At 40.6% G+C, this 20,470-nt stretch overlaps 1 protein-coding gene across 2 annotated transcripts in view; it reads left to right on the forward strand.

Annotated features, from left to right (window-relative positions):
• SRGAP1 (SLIT-ROBO Rho GTPase activating protein 1) overlaps window positions 1–20,470 on the forward strand; it is a 257,917-nt gene that overhangs the window by 176,379 nt on the left and 61,068 nt on the right. For both annotated transcript variants that reach the window (XM_036456361.2, XM_036456362.2), the window contains exons 7-8: window positions 6,692–6,913; window positions 8,952–9,053. In XM_036456361.2, coding sequence (XP_036312254.1) covers window positions 6,692–6,913; window positions 8,952–9,053 — 324 coding nt within the window. The remainder of the gene's footprint in view (window positions 1–6,691; window positions 6,914–8,951; window positions 9,054–20,470) is intronic.

Below are 20,470 nucleotides of genomic sequence, written 5' to 3' on the forward strand. Positions count from 1 at the left end.
AAGGGAGAGGGAGAGGGAGAGAGAGATAGAAGTGTCAATGATGAGAGAGAATCATTGATCAGCTGCTTCCTGCATGCCCCCTACTAGGGATCAAGCTGGCAATCTGGGCATGTGCCCTGACCAGGAATCGAACCTGGACCCTTCAGTTTGCAGGCTGACGCTCTATCCAATGAGCCAAACCAGCTAGGGCTAGGACAGTCTTGTTTTCCAGAGCTTTGCAGGAGCAATTTCTTTTTCATTCATGTTGCACCTGCCATGAGAGCAGCATGCTCCCCAGCATTCCCTGTTCCCGACTTTTCTCCATAGCATTTACCACCTGACCTGTATTTACTTGGGCTTGCTTTGTTTGTTATCTCTCCTCTTGTGATTTAGTTCAGGGTAGTTACAGAGATTTGGCCTGGGGGGAAATGAGACCATGGGATGCCTTGGGAGCTCCTGTGGGTGAGTGGGAGCTGTATTCGGTAACAAATGGTTATTCAGCCTCAGTTCTTCTTCTGTTTCCTACTTTGTATTCATTCCTATCATACAGATGGATGTACTATTTTGACCTTTTTGTTGTTCAAGAGAAACTCAAGACATGTTTTGTTAGCAGCAACAGGAATTCAGTTGTCAGCTCTTTATGGACCATCAGGAACTCAGCCATGAAAGCAGGTGTGTAAGAGTTGCCTGTAACCCAGCTGGCATGGCTCAGTGCTTGAGCATCGACCTATGTACCAGGAGGTCATGGTTCGATTCTTGGTCAGGACACATGCCTGGGTTGTGGGCTTGATCCCCAATATGGCAGGAGGCAGGCAATCAATGATTCTCTCTCATCATTGAAGTTTCTCTCTCCCTCTCCCTTCCTTTCTAAAATCAATAAACAAATAAAATTTTTAAAAAGTTGCCTGAAAGGCCAAAACCGGTTTGGCTCAGTGGATAGAGCATCAGCCTGCGGACTGAAAGGTCCCAGGTTCGATTCCAGTCAAGGGCATGTACCTTAGTTGTGGGCACATCCCCAGTAGGGGGTGTGCAAGAGGCAGCTGATCGATGATTCTCTCTCATCGATGTTTCTAACTCTCTATCCCTCTCTCTTCCTCTCTGTAAAAAATCAATAAAATATATTTTTTTAAAAAGTTGCCTGAAGACATTTATGCATCCAGTGATGTCCTTCGAGATGCCTGTCTCTCACAAAAATGTGTTTGTGATTTCTAGGGTGAGGTACTGACTAGCTAGAAAGATGGTCCTTTCCAAGCTACCCATGCTCATGTAAAAGCTGTTTTTGCAATTCAGTGTGCTTGGGTTGCACTATTTTTCACAAAGATTCGAAATAAGGGGTAGACCGAGTCTTTAATCCAATACCCATGACTGGAATGGTCACAGTCAAGCTTACTAAAAACCAGAGAGAGGGGCCCAGGAAAAAAGGTCATGCATGGAAGCCTCTGAGACGAAGGCAGGAGTGATAAAGTTCAGGAAGAATACTGCACAAGAGTTCCTTCCCTGCCTATTCTCATGACCACTGCGAAATGCTGGAGTTACACAGGAGTTAGCAGCTGTCTTCTAGGCACTTCCAGGGCTGCCCTGCAAATGACCGTGGCTCCTGCTGTCCTGGAAACAGGTATGCAGGACTTGATTTCCATGGAGTTCCATTCACATAACTTCCAGCTTGGACCAAGCTTTAACTCCACTGAAGCTTCTCATGATGTAAAAAAAAAAAAAAAAAAAAAAAAAAAAAGTTAGCTCCCAGGACAGCTGTGGTCCAGTTTTACCTGATGTCATACCCACAAAGTAGACTTCAGCTGACCTCCCAGCCTTTGGAAATAGTTATCACAGTCTTCAACACCTGGATTTCATCTTCTTTTTTGATGCTAATTACAACCTTTTCACCTAAGGAAATTAGCCTATTTTGGTGAGTTAGACTAATATCTAATGGAATCTATCTTGGCAGCTCTCAGGATATTTAAATAAAAAATACAGCCATCTGAATCCAACAATCTTTCCCTAGTTTTGATCTATAATTTTATGTATCCACTCACAGTTTAAAAAACAAAACAAAACACATACACACAATGCTTTTGTCTTCATGAACTATTTTATTGGTTTCTTATGTATTTTCATCATTAAATGTGCTTGGGTTATAACTCAACTCTGTGCAGAAGCCGGCTTTCCATATCATCATTAATAATTCATAAGCTCCATAGAATTACTTGAGGTCTTTTTAACCAAGTATTTTCAATCTTAACATATTCAGTGTTGTTTTAGCTTCTAGTTTAGAAACAAGATAACTCTGTCACAGACTCTGCTATCTCAGGCGACCCCGAATAAGAGTTTTATCCCTGTTTCTTACTTCTTTTGATGTCCAGAATGCTTGCAAAATCTAGATCAGTGAAAACACCGAATATGGGACATAACAAAACCATGCCAATTAAGTGACCGGACAGACTGATAGCACTGTAGGGGTCAGGGAAGAAAACTTTCCCTCAAAGCTCATCACAGAAACCTCCGGAGGGGAGCAGTCGAAGTCGGGAGGACACCTGGCAAGGCCCCTGGATCAGTTACTAAGCCACGCGCATGCTTCTCCCCGGCCTGTTAGGATGCAAAGTGAAGTCAAGGTCTGTGACTGGGTCCAGACCTAGCAGATCGGCCCGCTGACCTGAATGTGGAAACACGGGGGCTTTTGTCATCTTGACGGTTACTCCAAAATAAGGCAGGCTTGGAATTTTGAGGGATGAACTGTTCCTCCTGGGAATAATGAAAGCTTACTATGTATTTTTCAGAGCTCTACCTCAATTGGGTAGTTGTGGTTGGATCTTTCTTTTTTTCTCTCTCCTTTGTTCTTTTTCTCTTCCTCTTTTTTAAATTGAAGAGAGACTTGGCTTTTGTAGGGAGAGGTGGAAGGGCTTTTCTCTGGCTTGTTTCTCCCTTCTCAATATCAGTTTTTCTCTTGATGCCAATTGGGCTCAGAACTCATACAGTACAGCCACTTATGTGTGATGCTTCATTATAATCAAGTTGAATTTTTTCCCTGCAGAATAGTGGGGTGTTTGGAAGCACTGGCACATCTCATGATGAGGCCATTTCCTTACAGATTCGTGCTTTCAGAAGACGAGGTTTTATTGAAATACAGAATTTTCAGTCTCTCTGATGTGTATAACACTGCTACAAAGAGCCTTTATGGATTTTTGAGGAGCAAGAGGGATAAAAGCAGCCTTTGCTCATCTCGGGCTAGAATTTAGAATTTTTTAATTAACCGAAAATATTCTCTGTGTGTGAGTGCAGCTGATGCCACTGGACATGTATTAATGATGAGACGGATTGCTGCATCCCGCAACTGCCTTTTGCTTGTGCTTGTCGTTGTGATGTGGCCGCTACTTTCTGCTCTTTTAAATCAAGTAAACCTTTCATCAAGTCGATTCTCTTGCCTGCCAGGAGAAGCAGCACCCCGAAAGCACAGCTTGCGTCAGTACCGTGCTCCTCGGACTTCACTGTGCATGGGAATCTCCTGCGGGTTGTCTTTTTAACTTCAGATCCCAATTCAGTAGGTCAGGGGTGAGGCCCAAGAATCTGCGTTTTCTAACAAGAGATGCTGATGCTGCTGGTCCACAGACCAACTTTGAGTAACAAGATTTTATTTATTTTTTTAATTATTATTTTTTTGTCTTTAGCCTTTAAAAATCTATATATTATTGAATTTTTACAGAGAGGAAGGGAAAGGGATAGTTAGAAACATTGATGAGAGAGAAACATCGATCAGCTGCCTCCTGCACATCCCTCACTGGGGATGTGCCCGAAACCAAGGCACATGCCCCTGACCGGAATCGAACCTGGGACCCTTCAGTCCTCAGGCCGATGCTCTATCCACTGAGCCGAACCTGTTAAAGCTGTCTTTAGCCTTTTGCATTTAGCCGAGTTACATGATTTTAGAATATATTTATGTAAAAATTTCAAATTGAATAATGTTACAGTTGGACGGAGAGGGTGGAATGAAATGCACTGGTATTTCTAAGGCCAGGTCCGTGATTGGATGTGGACCTTCGTGAAGGCAGATCAGATCGGGCGGCTCGTGTCCTGGTGGGAGCATCCTGTATACAAAGGAGGTTTCCTTTGTGTCTCTCTGCTACTCTTAACAGCAAATTAACGAGCAGCTTACATTTGAATTCCTTGAGAAGGGAGATTTTTTTTTTTTTACTGTTTTCCAGTCTTCATATTTCTGGAGCCTATTGAATTCCCAGGCACCCAGTAGATGACCAATTAGTGAGTTGAATTCAATCAAGTTGAATTGATTGAACTTTATTAGAACAATATAAGGATGATCTGGTTTTGTATCCCTAAAACCACTTGTTTTATCTTTTAAATATTTATATTACTTTTATGTACAAATGTAAATTCTGTCAGTAATTTATAACTGATCTTGTACAGCGCTATATATAGTTTTAAAATTACATTCTCTTGAAATGCAACATGAAAAAGTAAATGTAAAAACAAGTTAATGGTAGTGAAGATTCAAGAATCCTAAAGCCCTTTTATTCCCAGGACTACAAAACAAAATTATAACTCTAATAAAAGGACTTTAGCAACCATTTGTTATAATTTAATAATTTTATTCTAGGGCCCTAGCTGGTTTGGCTCAGTGGATAGAGTATTGGCCTGTGGACTGAAGGGTCCCAGGTTCGATTCCAGTCAAGGGCATGTACCTTGGTTGCAGGCTTCTCCCTAGCCTGGGCCCTGGGTTCATGTAGGAGGCAACCAAAAATCTCACATCAATATTTCTGTCTTTCCTTCTCTCTTCCACTCTCTAAAATCAATGGGAAAATACCCTTGGGTGAGAATTTCTTTTTTAAATAATTTTATTCTAAGGATAATAAATAAGGCATTCCCAGGCTCTTTGTGCAGATTGAAACCTGTTCTCCTTTCTGAAAGAGTACAGATTATTACTGAGTCTTCAGTAAATTGTACAAATCCAAAATATTACTGTTAGCAGGTTTGTATTCTAGAAGGACTCCCATAACTCATTGTAGTGACCTCTGTATGGCTGGGCAAACTCGAGTGCTATTTTTTCATTATTTCCTTTCAATGTTTGGTTTTGCTTTTATTTTGTAACACCTTTATTGGGATATTATCCACATGGTATGCAGTTTACTCATTAAAAATGTACAATTGACTCTTGGTAAATTCACAAAGTTGTGTGTCCATCACCACAGTTAACTTTAGAATATTTTCATCGCTCCAAAAAGCGGTTTTACACTCCTTAGCCATTACTCCCCAATTCCTCCATCCCCTAGCCTCAGGCAACTATGAATCTACCTCTGTCTCTATGGATTAACTATTGTGGATCTTTAATATAAGTGGAATCATAATGTGAGGTCTTTTGTGACTTCTTTCACTTTGCTTATCAGTTCTTCATTTCTTCCTATGGCTGAACAATATTTCATTTTGTGCATTAATTTATGGACTCTTCGGTTGTTTCTACTCTTCAGCTGTAATAATAATGCTGTCATAAGCATTAAAGTACAGTTTTTGTGTGAAAATATGTTTTGTTTTGTTTTGCTTTGTTTTGTTTTGTTTTGTTTTGTTATACATCCCTAGAAATGGAATTGCCAAGTAATATGTTAACTCTGTTTCATCTTGTGATGAACTATGAGACTCTTGCAAAGTGGCTGCAGCATTTTACATTTCCATCACGGTGTATAAGGATTCCAGTTTCTCCTGCCCAGTAGTTGTTGTTTGTCTTTTATTGGAGCCATCCTGAGTGTGAGGTGGTATCTCTCTATTGTTTTCCTTTGCACTTCCCTGCTGACTAATGATGTTGAGCATTTTTTCATATGCTTGTGACCCTATGTAGATCTTTTTTGAAAGATACCTATTCAGCTTTATTACCCACTTTTTAAATTGGGCTATTTGTCTTTTTATTATTGAGCTGTAAGAGTTCTTTATATATTCTAGATACAAATTCCTTATCAGATATATGATTTGCAAGGAAAATTATTTTCTCATTCTGTGGATTACCTTTTTACTTGATCATGCCCTTTAAAATACAAAAGTCTTCAAATTTGATTAAGTCCAATGTGTTTGTTCTTTCCTTTTGTGGCTTGTGCTTTTGGTGCCAGAGCCAAGAAACCCACGCCTAATGAAAGGAAGATCATGAAGTTTTACTCCTATGTTTTTTTTCTGGGAATTTAATAGCTGTAGCTGTCACATTTAGGTCTTTGATCTTTTTTTTAATTAATTGTTGTATACAGTGTTTTTAAAATTTTTTTTTCTAATTACAGTTTACATTCAGTATTATTTTGTATTAGTTTCAGGTGTACAGGTTAGAACAGTGGTTGGAAAACTGCGGCTCGTGAGCCACATGTGGCTCTTTGGCTTCTTGAGTGTGGCTCTTCCACAAAATGCCACACCCTGGGCGAGTCTATTTTGAAGAAGTGGCTTTAGAAGAAGTTAAAGTTTTAAAAAATTGGCTCTCAAGAGAAATTTCAATCGTTGTACTGTTGGTATTTGGCTCTGTTGGCTAATGAGTTTGCCGACCCCTGGGTTAGACAATCGTATACTTACAAAGGGTACCCCTTGATATTCTCAGCACCCACCTGGCACCATACATGGTTATTACAATGTTATTGTCTGTATTTCTTATGCTATACTGTACATCACTGTGACTCTTTTGTAACTACCGATGCACTTCTCAGTCCCTTCATATGGTGTTCTTCTCATTTTTAAGTGCTGTGACCTTGGCTACCACGCAAGTCTGAACAGAGCCCTCAGAACGTATCTCTCGGCGGAGTACAACCTTGAGACCTCCAGACACGAAGGCTTAGACATTATTGAGAATGCAGTCGACAATTTGGAGCCCAGGAATGATAAGCAGAGATTCATGGAGATGTACCCTGCTGCCTTCTGCCCTCCAATGAAGTTTGAGTTTCAGTCTCACATGGGTGATGAGGTCGGTAATTATTCCAAAACTGATGAATTGTCTCTTCACTCACAGTACTCCATCTACTGTCACTCAACAGTTGTAACAATTTCCAGTTGTTTTCTCTCTCCTGCCTTTGTATGGGATCTTAGCATAGTATTATCTCAGATCAGCCATGACTACCGCCTTTTAAAGCAAGAATTAACCATGGCCTAAAGAGGTCAAACAAATGTAGGTACGAGCTCTGTTTGGTGTAAGCACTAAACTGTCCCACGAGAGTTAGAGAGTGCTTCCTCCACTCCCAGACATTCAAATTTAAATTCAAAACGAAACATTTTGCAGGCCCAGTAGAATCTATCTGAAGATTTCTTGTCATCCTGATTTAAAGACCCCACTCATGAAGAAAAATAATTGTAAAGGGTAAAAATAAGACAGTGGAAAAATGCAAAACAATCCTATTTTCCCAGAGGAAAAAAATCCCATTTAAACCCTTTATGAGTTACAGAGGTATATTTTACTGTCTGTGGAGGGGAAAACAAGAAGAACCAATTAATGGAGCATGTTAGGTAACACTTGATATCCCGGCTGTGCAAAACAATACTTATAGATGGAAAATACAACTTTAATTTATTGTGGTGACAGTATGTTTTTAAAAGTAGATGTAATTATAATACCCATAGCAGATTTCTTTAGTGCCATAATTTTTTTCCTGAAGTACCTAATGTTAAGACTTATAAGATATGTATGTTGATTATGTGTATACCTGCTATATTTCTTATCTAATTTTATTTTCACTTGATTTGACATAGTGAATCACTTTATTAGAAAAGGTAAGTATGTTTAAAACCAATAGAAAGTGAATTTGACATGCGAATGGCTTATGCTTGCCACTCGCATAACCAGAGTTATGTTTCTCCAAGGGATGCTGTCTTAACTTTTCAGTTATGGATGTGATAAACATGCAGGGTGGGGCAGACTTACAATGGTGAGTACATGAAATAGTTTATTCTTGTATTATTACTCATCAATTGTAGTATTATTTTTCATATGAACAACTGTAAGCCTACTTTTGCCCCACCCTATAGAATGATAAAATATTATGGACAAGTGACTTCAATTGGGTTACTAGTTTTTACCTTTTTAAAACTATTATTATTTTAATAGTGAGTCTGTTGCCTTTTTTTAATGGCCAGTGCTGCAAGGGAACAGTAATCCCTATGATGTTTCAGAGACTCCATGAAAGAAAGCCCTCATCTGCTGAGAGTATTTCTTTTTCTTTTCCTTTCCTTTTCTTATTTCTAAAACAAGAAAGAGGAGAAGAAATTGTTTCTGACAGGATTTTAATATGATTAAAATATCCTAATTTTGACCTTATTCATAATTGAGATCATGGCCAGAATATCTTTCTGACAAAGCCCAAGATAAGTGGCCTCTTCAAGTTCATGGTGAATCACGTGATTTGGCTGGTGCTGGCAGGACAAGCCATGATTGAAAGATACTAATAATAGCTATTCACATTTTTTGAGGTTTTGCTTTTCCAGGCAGTGTTCTACGTGATTGATGTACATTATCTCATTTCATCCCTACAACAACCCTGTGGCACAGCCACTCTTATTATCCCCATTTTACAGAGAAGAAAACTGAGGTTTAGTAGCTTTCCCCAGTCACCCAGCTGACTGGAACCAGTAGGCTCTGCTCCCACCCCAGTGTTGCCCTTATGGTCCATTTGGATCATCCTTCCCACTCTGCCTTCTGCTCTCTTCCCGAGTCATTAAGAATTCCGCGGCTGAGGCATCAGCAGCAGGGCTCTGTCTCCAACAACTGCCCCGTTCTTAGAGCGATGCTGCCTCCAGCTGCTCCCTTTCCAGTCACATCCAGGCCAAGCAGCTGCATTCTGCTCTTTCCACTTACGTAACTGGTTCATATTCAAAACTGAGGTTTTGAGGAGGCTGTAAAAAGTAAATATGTAACTAGAATGGGGATCAGCGTGATTCACGGAGCATTTAAACGGGAGAGCCACGCTCTGGAGGCTGGCTCTGTGTAACTGTGGCTTCTGATTCCCCACCAGGTGTGTCAGGTCAGCGCGCAGCAGCCGGTCCAGGCGGAGCTCATGCTCAGGTACCAGCAGCTGCAGTCCCGACTGGCCACTCTCAAAATCGAGAACGAGGAGGTGAGCATGGTTCTGCCCCACGGGTAATCTGAATGCCAAAGTCAGCTGAAAGGCATTTTCACCTGGCCTAGGCATATTTAACATTCTAAATGCAATCTCTTCATCATGTATTGTCAGCTAAATCAGGGTTCCTAAGATGCTCTTTGTAGAGGATAAATGCAGATTCTGTGTTCTAACCAGAGATGAATACTTTACTAGAGTTTGTAATTCAACTCAAACTTATCGATACTTGATAGGTTATCAAATTCAACATGTGTTCAAGAATATACAGTCTGGCATGGAACTTTTGACTGGCGTGTTCATTTCATCATAACTTTTGAAATTAATTTTTTAATGATTTTGATGTGCTGTTGATTTTTGGGACTGGACATGGCATTATTGCTATACGTAGTACAAAAGTCATATTTTAAAATAATATTTGAATGAGAATTAAAAAAACTATTTATTTGCTGACATCAGTGAATTCAAATGGATAGAACATAAATGTGAATTACAAATTCATGTAGAGCCAGAAAGCAGTTGTACAAGTCAGCTGTCTGATTCTGAAATTAATTTATTTGGATCCACGTTTTCCTTAAATAAAAATATGAACCCCAAATGTTTCTTGTATAATCTTGGCTCTCAGCTATAATTTATAGGGACAAACCAGACTTACTCAATAGAAGTTTTCTTGTTGATCAAGTTTGCAGTAACTGCAGTGAAAACCTATGTTCAGATGATTATCAGGAATCTCTTTCCGTCACTTCATGTGTGTTGGTAGGAGTTTCCTCCCCATCCCGCCCCTCCTTACCCTCCTTAGCTCTCTTATTGGGAGAGCTAGGACTACACGGTCCCTACTTCTTGCCATCTCACCCATTCCAGCATTTTAATCTCTGAAATAGATCCTTTATTGGCCTGCCTTGTCATGAATACTTCCATCCAGCAAATGGGATTCTCACTGGTCATCCTAGATATTGTGCCCACTCATAAAGCCCTTTGATTGACAGCCCCATCAGAAATATCTATTCCTAGAAACAATTCCCATAAATAGAGAATATGGAACAGAAAATAAAAATAAAATAAAACAATAATTCACCTTGATAAAGTGAATTGTCAAAATCCACTTTAGTACTCTCTTCTATTTCAATCCCACTGGGACGTTTTGAGCTATGTGACTGTGTTCGTTTCAGTTAAAAAAAGGATGACGTGTTTGAAGACCAGTACAGTTGGGTCAAAACCCATTGCAACTTCCTGGCTTCCATTCTTTCTAGGAGAGCCCAGCCACCCCTCAAACATGTGTATTTAAATGAAGCCAATGTGTTAAGACTTCGGTTTCTGTGTCACATCCCACACACAAGCCTTTCCAGGGGAAAGCTGTTGCTTCCCTTGAGGTGTTTGAGAGCTTAGGCCTTAGGGTTTGAGTGAGACATCACAAAAGGCTCAACTAATACAGTCTATGGATCCTGTATTATTGAATTTACAGTGTGTAGGTGACTTCCACTTTTTTTTTTTTCATGCGTGTCCTCCTGCTGTTTTATTTGGAAACATTCTCTAAGCTCTAGGAAAATAGTGTGTTTTGCACAAGGCCAAAACTGGCAGCCCACAGACCTGTTTCATTTGGCTCCCGCAGTTCTGGCCTGTTACCCGCAGGGTAGACTGGTGGCTCTGGCCCTGCACTGCCTCATGACAGGAAGAGCTGGGTTATTTGAATTTCCCTTTGCCAGCTCCTGATTTTCATATGCTGGACTAGTCCATTTATATTACCTGTCTGGCCTCCACAGGCCCTGAGTTCCTAATGTTTAATGATGTCCCTTTGGGCATAATTTGGAGAAACCCAGTATCCTTATATACTAAAAAGGCAGGTAGCACTTTCTGAGACATAATTGTTATAAATTTATTATAGAAACAAATGAACTGGATTGTTCGGATATTTCTTTGTTGTTTGTTTGTTAATCCTTACCCAAGGATATTTTTTCCCATTGATTTTTTTAGAAAGAGTGGGAGGGAAGGAGGGAAGGAGACAGAGAGAGAGAGAGAGAGAGAGAGGTGAAAGAGACATATCAGTTGGTTGCCTCCTGCACACAATGCTACGGGGCCAGGGATCAAAACTCTAACCACTTGAGCATCATCCGCCAGGGCTGTCCTGTCCTGATATTTCTTGTGAGCATGACTAGTAGTTTACAATTTGTTAAGTATGGAACAATTCACTTTAGTCAATTCCCAATTTGTAAAAACTAAATTGGATTTTTTGAGAAATAAATTGGATCTTAGGCAATCAGTAGATTCCCATAGGAATAGGAGGAGGAACATGTTCCAACGTATTTCAAGGTTCCCTGAGTGAGCCTTTTTCCCCAGAGCAGTTTGCTTATCGCTCAGGTTCTCCTTGGGGATGAGCCAAAGGTGAAGCTGAAGTCGTGTGATAAGAGTTGTGATACTGTGGGTCAGTTCATTTCAGTACAAAAAGTATTTATTGAGCAACTTCTACATTCCACATATTTTGCCAGATGTGCAGCGTACAGAGATGAGTAAGTCACAGTTAGCATATTTCTAGCATGAGAGCCAGGCTGTAAGGAGTCATTCATATAATGTGAAAAATAAGAGACAAAACTTGGGAACAGCATAGCAATCCTTGCTGATTTGGAGTCCTGCAGAGCACCTGTGTCTACCATAAATAAAGAATTTGCCTCTGATCTTCCACTGATAGGACAGAAAACCAACACATTGGTATCAAATCGAAATAGTCAAGTAAAGAAGCATGTATAATTATATGTAGGTAATTCTCTGCCTCTGTACAAAAATAGACACACTCATCAAGTCCAAATTTTACTACAAATAGTTCAGTTAACTAAAAATAATTACGATGGCCTGTAAAAAGATCCAAATTGGGAGAGAATTTCACCCAACTTTATAAAAGAATGGACAGTGAAGCTAAGTGAATTCATTAACCTTTTCATCAAATCTTAAGCAACAACAAGTAGTGAGTACCACTTGAAACTGTATGGAGCCTTCTTAGAAGGGTTTCTTTGCTAAAAGCCCTGTGGCCATATTAATTTTGTTGGCTGTGCAAGTGCTTGATTTTTTTTTTAATTAGTTGCTATCATTTAGAAATTGCAAATTTTTAATAAAAACATTGAGTTTCAGCATCTAAAAACTTAGGAAGTCTTGTTATACTAGATCTACATTTCTGCAGGATGATCATCTGCTTGAACTGAGCAATAGATGCTTCCTTAGACACAGAGCATGTACATGCTTCTTGTTTGCCATGCTCCCCACTCAGCCCAGTTTCCTCGCTTTCATTACTTGCTTGGCCCTTGAAGATATTTGAGTTTCCAGCACCTGCCTTAAAGAAGAGAGAGCAGTAAGCATTTGTGACATGACCTCAGTATAGTTGTAAATAGTAAAAGTTGAAAGAAAGGGTTTGAGCCGAAGCCGGTTTGGCTCAGTGGTAGAGCGTCGGTCTGCAGACTGAAAGGTCCGAGGTTCGATTCCAGGCAAGGGCATGTACCTTGGTTGCGGGCACATCCCCGGTAAGGGGTGTGCAAGAGGCAGCTGGTCGATGTTTCTCTCTCATCGAACTTTCTAGCTCTCTATCTCTCTCCCTTCCTCTCTATAAAAATCAATAAAATATATTTTATAAAAAAAAAAAAAAGAAAAAAAAAAGAAAGAAAGGGTTTGAGAAGGACTTGGCTAATTTGGTGGTGGTGGCAGATTCAGAATAGATTGTGCCATTAATTGTCACTTCACAACTTTACATTTGCCGGTCAAACCTTTAAAATGAGCTTTCTGTGTCATTATGCTGCACGCTGTGTCACTGTAAAGTGATTCCCACGTCCAGTCAGCCAATCAACAAATATTAGTGTCCACCATGTGTTTGTTATGCACAGAGAAACAGAGCAGAAACTACTTTATTCCCAATATTTTGTTTTCTTTTTCTTACTTCAAAAGTATAATTTTGTATCTGAAACATTAATAAATATTACTCTAAAAGATAAACTTTATTTTTTATTATTTTAATTTTTGAAATCTTTATTGTTGACAGTGTTACATGTGTTCTCTCCCCCCCCCCCCCCCCCCATGACTAAGGTGACCAGACGTCCCGCTTTTGGCGGGACAGTCCCAATTTTTAACAATTTGTCCCGTGGTGTTTTTATTTTATTTATATTTTTTAATATATTTTATTGATTTTTTACAGAGAGGAAGGGAGAGAGATAGAGAGCTAGAAACATCGATGAGAGAGAAAGATCGACCAGCTGCCTCTTGCACACCCCCTACCGGGGATGTGCCCGCAACCAAGGTACATGCCCTTGACCGGAATCGAACCTGGGACCTTTCAGTCCGCAGACCAACACTACCACTGAGCCAAACCAGTTTAGGCCCCGTGGCGTTTTTAAAAAGTCCCAATTTTTGGCAAAAAAAAAAAACACCGCAGGACAAATTGGTAAAAATCGGGACTGTCCCGCCAAAAGTGGGACGTCTTGTCACCTTACCATTGACCCTTTCTAGCCTGCACCTACCCCACAGCCACCCACCCCCACCCCAGGCCTTCCCCACCCTATTGTCTGTGACCATGGATTATGCATATAAGTTCTTTGGTTTAAAAAGATAACACTAAAAGCAACCTAAATGTAAATGATCATTTTACCTTTCTCCCTATAAACACTTTCCAAACTCTTTCCAATCTCATGTTTCTTCAAATTTACTCTTAACCTTGGTCATGAGGATTTCAGTTTAAGGGTCATTCCTGTCGTTCCTTTCACAGCTAGCCTCTGGCATAGTTCCCACAGATTGCATTTCCCTGTTCTTAGAATTCTTCTTTCCTACCTTATCTATAGACAGCGAAGAAAAGGAAGATGAATTGCATAACTCGAGAAATTATGCCTTTCATATTTTTAGCACAGTCTTAGTTTTAAGTAGCTCGTCCCATTTTCAGACCATCTGTCCCAATATTTGGTCCAGAAAAATCAAGTTTTATGAGCATGTCACGTCTGTGCTATGACTAAAACCTCACATATAAATGAGTCTCTCCTACGTCATACTAGTAGATTTATCCCTTGGAAGGAATGGAAAAGACAAAAGCCTGTGATTCCTTAATTAACTCACAACAAGGTTTAATGAAGTGAGAGCCCCATGTAAATGTCCTTAGCATCACTTAAAATCTTTACAAGGGAGCATTTCACAGACTACTCCCAAAAATATATTCCTTTCATAGGATATTTTCACCCATAATGAAAGCAGTTTTAGGCAAACATTTGAGACAAATTTTATGGCATGGGTAATTGAGGAAAAGTAAGATATATTTTGGTTATAATGTAGAAAAATCACATTTCCCTCCAAATTTTCCCACAGTACCAGTGACTACAGCAGAATCTCAAGTCATGTAAGTCAGTGACCAAACCCTTAAAGGCAATTGTCAGGTTCTTTGGAGACTTGATATAAGATGTGGAGCTTGATAACCACTGGGTCATAATTGCTGTTCCTGATGGTTTATGTGGCTTTCACTTCATTTTTACTTATTTAAGTAGCTCTTGCCTGTATCCTTCTAGTTCATTTAGTGAGCACATCCAATAAGTTTTTTATTTCAGTCATTGTATTTTATTTCAGTTCTAACATTTCCCTTTGTTTCTTTTTTATATCATGTTTTTCTCCTAAGATTTCTTTCCATTCGTTTCAAGAGTTGTAACATTTACTTTTCAGAGAATATTTAATAGCTTTTTAAAAGTCTTTGCCTGGCCAGTGTGACTCAACAGTTGAGCGTCCACATGTGAACCTGGAGGTCGGAAAAGGCCCAAGTAAAAGACAACTGCCACTTATTCTTTAGATGACAGCATCATCCTGGCCAAAATGGAAAACAGGATCAACTGTCTTTCCCTGAAAACCCATATTTTTAGAAGAAGTATATAAAATGTATAGGTATGCATAGTGTCAACTAAGCTTCAACTCACTGAAGGGAGGGCCTTGACCCAGAAGAATACCAAACGGAGTGAGGAAAGTTTCTAGAAAGACTGAATGTGAGTCACGTGGTAGGGTACCCCAAAGCAAATAGCAGGGCCATCATGGCTGTAAGCAAAGGAACCCCACCTTCCTGGGTGTGCTGAACGTTTCTTTGGCATCTGAGGATTTGAAAGGAGGAGGATTTCAGCTCGTTCAACGAACTTTTTGGATAGTCTGCTCTGTTCCCAGGCAGCGTGCTAGTGAGCAAACAGAAAGATTTGCAGGCTGTTTCTGACCTCACGTTGCTCCCCTTACAGATGGAAAACATAGTCCTCTAAACAGCATGGTAGGTGATTATTTATCATAATTGTTGACATTTTGCTCTTCAGACCACGCCGAGTATCATGTCCACCCGGATGGGTCACTAAATCCGAGTCAGGGTGGACCGCAGGAAACCAAGCTTTCTGAGACACAGCTGAAAGCAGGATGTTGTTCAGAGATGTGGCAATGAGGATGATTTCTTCTTTGGATTGAGTTGTATCATTGCTGTTAATGAACTCTGTTTCAAAAGTCAGGAGTGCTTGGTATTTGTAAGCATCCCCTTAAAGGCAAATACATGAATGATTAATGTGAATTCCTCTGGGATGGAGGGAGACCCCTCCCCAACAGCTTGGGGGGAGCTAAAAATTGGGCTGTTTCTCCAGCATAGACAAGGTCACTAGCATCTCTACCCCCTGTTAGGGGAACCAGGAGCAAGGGAAATCCGTGGCAAGATGCTTAGACTCTGTTCCTGCCTTCTGTGGCCTGTGCTGGCAGGAAGTTTTGCACTGTAATTAACTCTGACATTTATCCAATTTCTCTGTGTGTACATGTGTATATGGTCTCTTCCTGCTGCTTTTTAATACATCTGAAATGATACAGTACCGTAATTGACATACATCCAAGGTCAGTGATGGCAAGCAGTAAGTAGAGAGGTGGGGAAGGGAACGGAGGCAGTTCTGGGGGTCACCTTCACAGATGGATTGATGAGTGGTAAAGGATGAGTAGGCCTGCACCAGGTGCAAGGTGCAAGCACAATGCTATAACACAGCCATTTTCAACCAGTGTGCCGTAAGAATTTTTAAAATATGCAGTACCTATTTAGTCAGGGTCACTGACCTCTTTTCCCTTAGATTGTGAAAGTAAAAAATGACAATAGCCAACATAACAATAGCCATATGGTGTGAATGAATAAAAATTATACCTTTTTTTGGTCAGATCGGCAAAAAATATGTTTTTTTGGTGTGCCACAGAACTTTAGTCATTAGCTTATGTGTGCCATGAGATGAAAAAGATTGAAAATCGCTGCTATCAGATAGTGTGGCATGTGTTCAGTTGTGTTCCCCAAAATTCATACGTTGACACATAATTCATAATATGACCTTATTTGAAGATGGGGTCACTAGGGTGGTGCCTAATCCAATAAAACTGTGTCCTTATAAAAAGGGGAAATTTGAACACAGAAGCAGAGAGGTGGGGAAGAGACAGAGAAGATGGCCATCCTTTAGCCACGGAGGCCGCCTTGGGACAGGTCTCTCGCTCACAGCCCTCTGAAAGAGCCAAGCCTGCTGACTCCTTGATCTCAGACTTCTGGCCTCCAAACTTGTGAGGTGATGAGCTTCTGCTGTGTTAGCCACACAGCCGGTGGTGCTTTACGGCAGCCCTAGGAATCTAATGCAGTGTGTTTGGAGAGTAAAACCACCAAGGCAACTTTCTGTTTTCTCCAACGATTGCAATGTTTGGGGTGGGGAGAGGCAAAAGAGCAAGTCCACAGAGGTCGCCTCTTCTCCCCCATCATTGGTTTGATTACTGTCTCAGAGTCCTTGCCACCTGGGCACGCCTCCACTGCAGTGCATTCTTTGGCTCCTTTGTCATTCCTTTCCACGTTTCCTGGCCTCTCCTTCCACTAGACCCAACTGTGTTTGTCCTGCTGCTAATGGGGAGTCATTACAAGCCTCTTATTATCTCTTTCATATTTGCCTCATTATATTCCCCCTTGTGACTTATTAACATGGCTTGTGTTATTCTTCGTCAAGAATATCCTGTGGGATCATATGTAGTCCCAGCCATCGTGTCTGCTGCTTTCTGTCTCATCTTTTATTTTTCCTGACGATTCCACGTTGAATCGGAACGCTCTTGCTTCTGAGGAAGAATTGAGATGAAAAAGAAAACAGTGTTGTTGACAATGACAAGGAATTACATGGCGGCTGCTGGGTCCACCGTAGGGTCTATAGTACGTGAGCATGTTACCAAGAGCTCGGGTGGGCATGGAGTCTGTCTGGCCCCTAGGCAGATGGTACTTCAAGACTTTAGTCAGTCTGGTAGTGGGACAAGAGTCTCTCCATCAGGGTCCACAGTTGGTCCACAGACAGCAGGTCTGTTACCAGGTTCTTGAGTAGGTATGGCACCTGCCAAGCCACTGGACATGTCCTGGTGGGCAGGATTAGCCTCAGACCACAGCTGAGCACAGCAGGAACTGTCATGGGTCCACTTGGGTCCTCAGCCAGGGCCAAGGTCTGCAGGCCTGTCTCCTGGAGCACATATAGGTCTGCCTCCCCCAAGGGCCTGGGTGGGCAAGACTGCTCCTGGAGCACTGCTGAGAAGGATTAGCTCCAGGTTACAGGGCTGCTTCAATATCTGAAGTTGGACTAAGGGGTGGTGGGCCTGCCTCTTGGTGTATGAATGGGCTTTTCTTTTGTTGGGTCCCCAGGCAGGCCTCATAAGTCATTGCTAAGAGGTATTGACACCAAGTTACAGAGCCGCTTCATTATCCACCATTGGACTTAAGTTGGCAGACCTGCCTTGAGATTACAGACGGAAGTGCCTCCCGCCTGGAACCTTGACAAGCTGAACTGCTTCTGGACTGTAGCTGAGCTTGTCTGGAGCCAAGATACAGAGCTACTTCAAGATCTCCAGTCCGAGTGAGGTTGGAGGACCTTTTTCTGGAGCCATGGTTGGCCATGTCCCCCCTCGGTGGATAGGACTACTCCTGGTCTGAGGCTGGGAGGGCATAGAGCTGAGTTACAGAGCCACTTCAAGATCTGCTGTTGGACCAGAGTCAACAGGTCTGCTTCCAAGAGCATGGACAACTGAGATCAAGGAGTCAGAAGGCTTGGTTCTTTCTGAAGGCTGTGAGCGAGAGACCTGTCCCAAGCGGCCTCCTTGGCTGGAGGATGGCCATCTTCTCTGTCTCCACATTGTCTTCTATGCTTGTGTGTCCAAATTCCCCCTCTTTATAAGGACACAGTTTTATTGGATTAGGCACTACCCCTCTGGCAAGACCCTGGGCAGAGAAGGACAGCTCCCTGGCCAGGGCTAAAAACGACTAGATGTGTGTCAAGGTCAGCAGGCCTCTTACCTAAGGCACAGGTGGTGTGACTCCGCCTGGGTTCCGTAGCGGATGATGCTGGTGGTAGGACGAAAGCCCAGCAAAACTTTAGCTGTGTTCACAGGGGTACAGGTCTGTTTCTTGGTCTGTAACCAGGATTACCATTGGCAAGCCTACCATCTGGGCACAGACCTGCTTTTCTCATATCAGTCCTTCTCAATCTTGGCTCCACCAAGGTTTTGCAAGACCTCCCCCAAATGCACTTTTGTCCATGGATGGCTGCCAAATGGTTGTGGAAAGATATGAATGGGGGACCTCCAATTTTGCTATCTTGCTGATGTCAACTCCAGGAACTTTTTAAAAAATTGTTATTGTTGAAATTATGGTATATGTACACTTTTTATGATCCATATCAGAAATAAAATCCAGTGATTCTTAAATATTAGTTCCCCTAATGGTTTGAAAAAATAAACAAACATTCTTTCTGATTGATAATCACACCAAGATTTCAAATAACCCTACAAAAAATGTCCAGCAAAAATAATTAGGCACATGAGGAGGAAACAAAACATGATTGCCAGACATATCAGACAATAGAGACATAAATGTAGACAAACTGTAGAAACTCCACAAATATTGGGATTTTTAGAAACAAACTAAAAAAGAGCTGGTTACTCTGTTCAAGTAGATGAAAACTACCGTATTTTCCAGCGTATAAGATGACCCCCTAATTTACAGTTAAAACATAGGTTTAGGCCTATATTCGCTGTATAAGACATGAGTTCTAGTAAAAAGCCTGCTCAGATTGGCCAGAGTCAGAGAGGCGGTCTATTAAAAAAAAGAACTGGTGTTGCCTCGGAAGTAGGGGGTAGTCTTATACAGCGAATATAGGCCTAAACCTATGTTTTAACTGTAAAATTAGTGGGTCGTCTCATACACCGGAAAATACTAAGCTTAGATTTCAACAGGGAACAATAACCTATAAACAGTGAAATAACTAACACATTTGGAAATGAAACACTTAGAAGTTCTAAAACTGAGAAATATAGTAACCCAAATTAATAAATCAGAGGATGGTTTTAACAGTAGGTTAGACACAGCCGAAGAGTAAATTATCAAAGTGGAAGACAAATCAGTAGAAAATAATCAAAATACAGCATGGACTAACAAAAGGTAGAAAATATGAAGAGAAAGATAAGCAGTATAGAGAATACAATAATGTTTAGCATACTAATTAAACACTCAAAATGAAAAATGATAAAAAAAATAAATCAGAGAAAATATTTGCAAAGATGAAGGCTAAAATTTTATCAGGGAATATGAAAACATCACACAATTCAAGAAGCCCCCAAAATTCCAGGTACAATATATTTTTTAAATCCTTACATAGAGACATCATGATGGAACTAATAAAAGCAGCTGGATAAAGAAAAGCAAAGTTTATTCAAAATAGTGATAGCCTGACAGCAAGCTTCTCATTCAGCAGGAACACAGAAACCACAAGAAAGTACAGTGATATGTTTGATGTATTGAAAATAAATAACTGCCAACTAGGAAAAATATCTTTCATAAATGAAGATGAAATAAAAGATATTTTCACATCAACAAAAACCGTTCACCACCAGCATCCTGGAATAAATTTCTAAAGAAAGGATGCTCTTAAAAACATAGTGAGTAAGGATCAAAGAATATAAAATATATGGATAAAGCCAAATGGGCACTGACCATACATGACAACTAATATCTTACATTTAAATATATATATAAATGTTTACATATATCCTCTTATACTACATTACAAAAATAGCATATAATTCAGGAGAAGTTAATGGAGATAGATGTTGTCAACTCTGTCACTGGGGAAAAGGGTAAAGCTATCAATTTGTGTTAAACATTGATAAGCAAAACTGGAGTACAGCCTAACTGTGGAAGATACATGTGGAGGTAGATTTAAAAGCTCCTAGAAGATAACAGAACAGTATCTTCATGGCCATGAGATAGGAAAGATATTTCTTAAATAAGGACACAAAACACATAAATCATAAAGGGAAGGATTGGTGAAATGATTATAATAATAAAAGCATAATATGCTAATCAGACAACTCTGGGGCTGTGAGGGAAGCCCTGATCCCAGATGCCT

Source organism: Pipistrellus kuhlii, unplaced genomic scaffold, assembly GCF_014108245.1.
Source record: "Pipistrellus kuhlii isolate mPipKuh1 unplaced genomic scaffold, mPipKuh1.p scaffold_m20_p_3, whole genome shotgun sequence".
Classification (NCBI taxonomy): Eukaryota; Metazoa; Chordata; class Mammalia; order Chiroptera; family Vespertilionidae; genus Pipistrellus; species Pipistrellus kuhlii.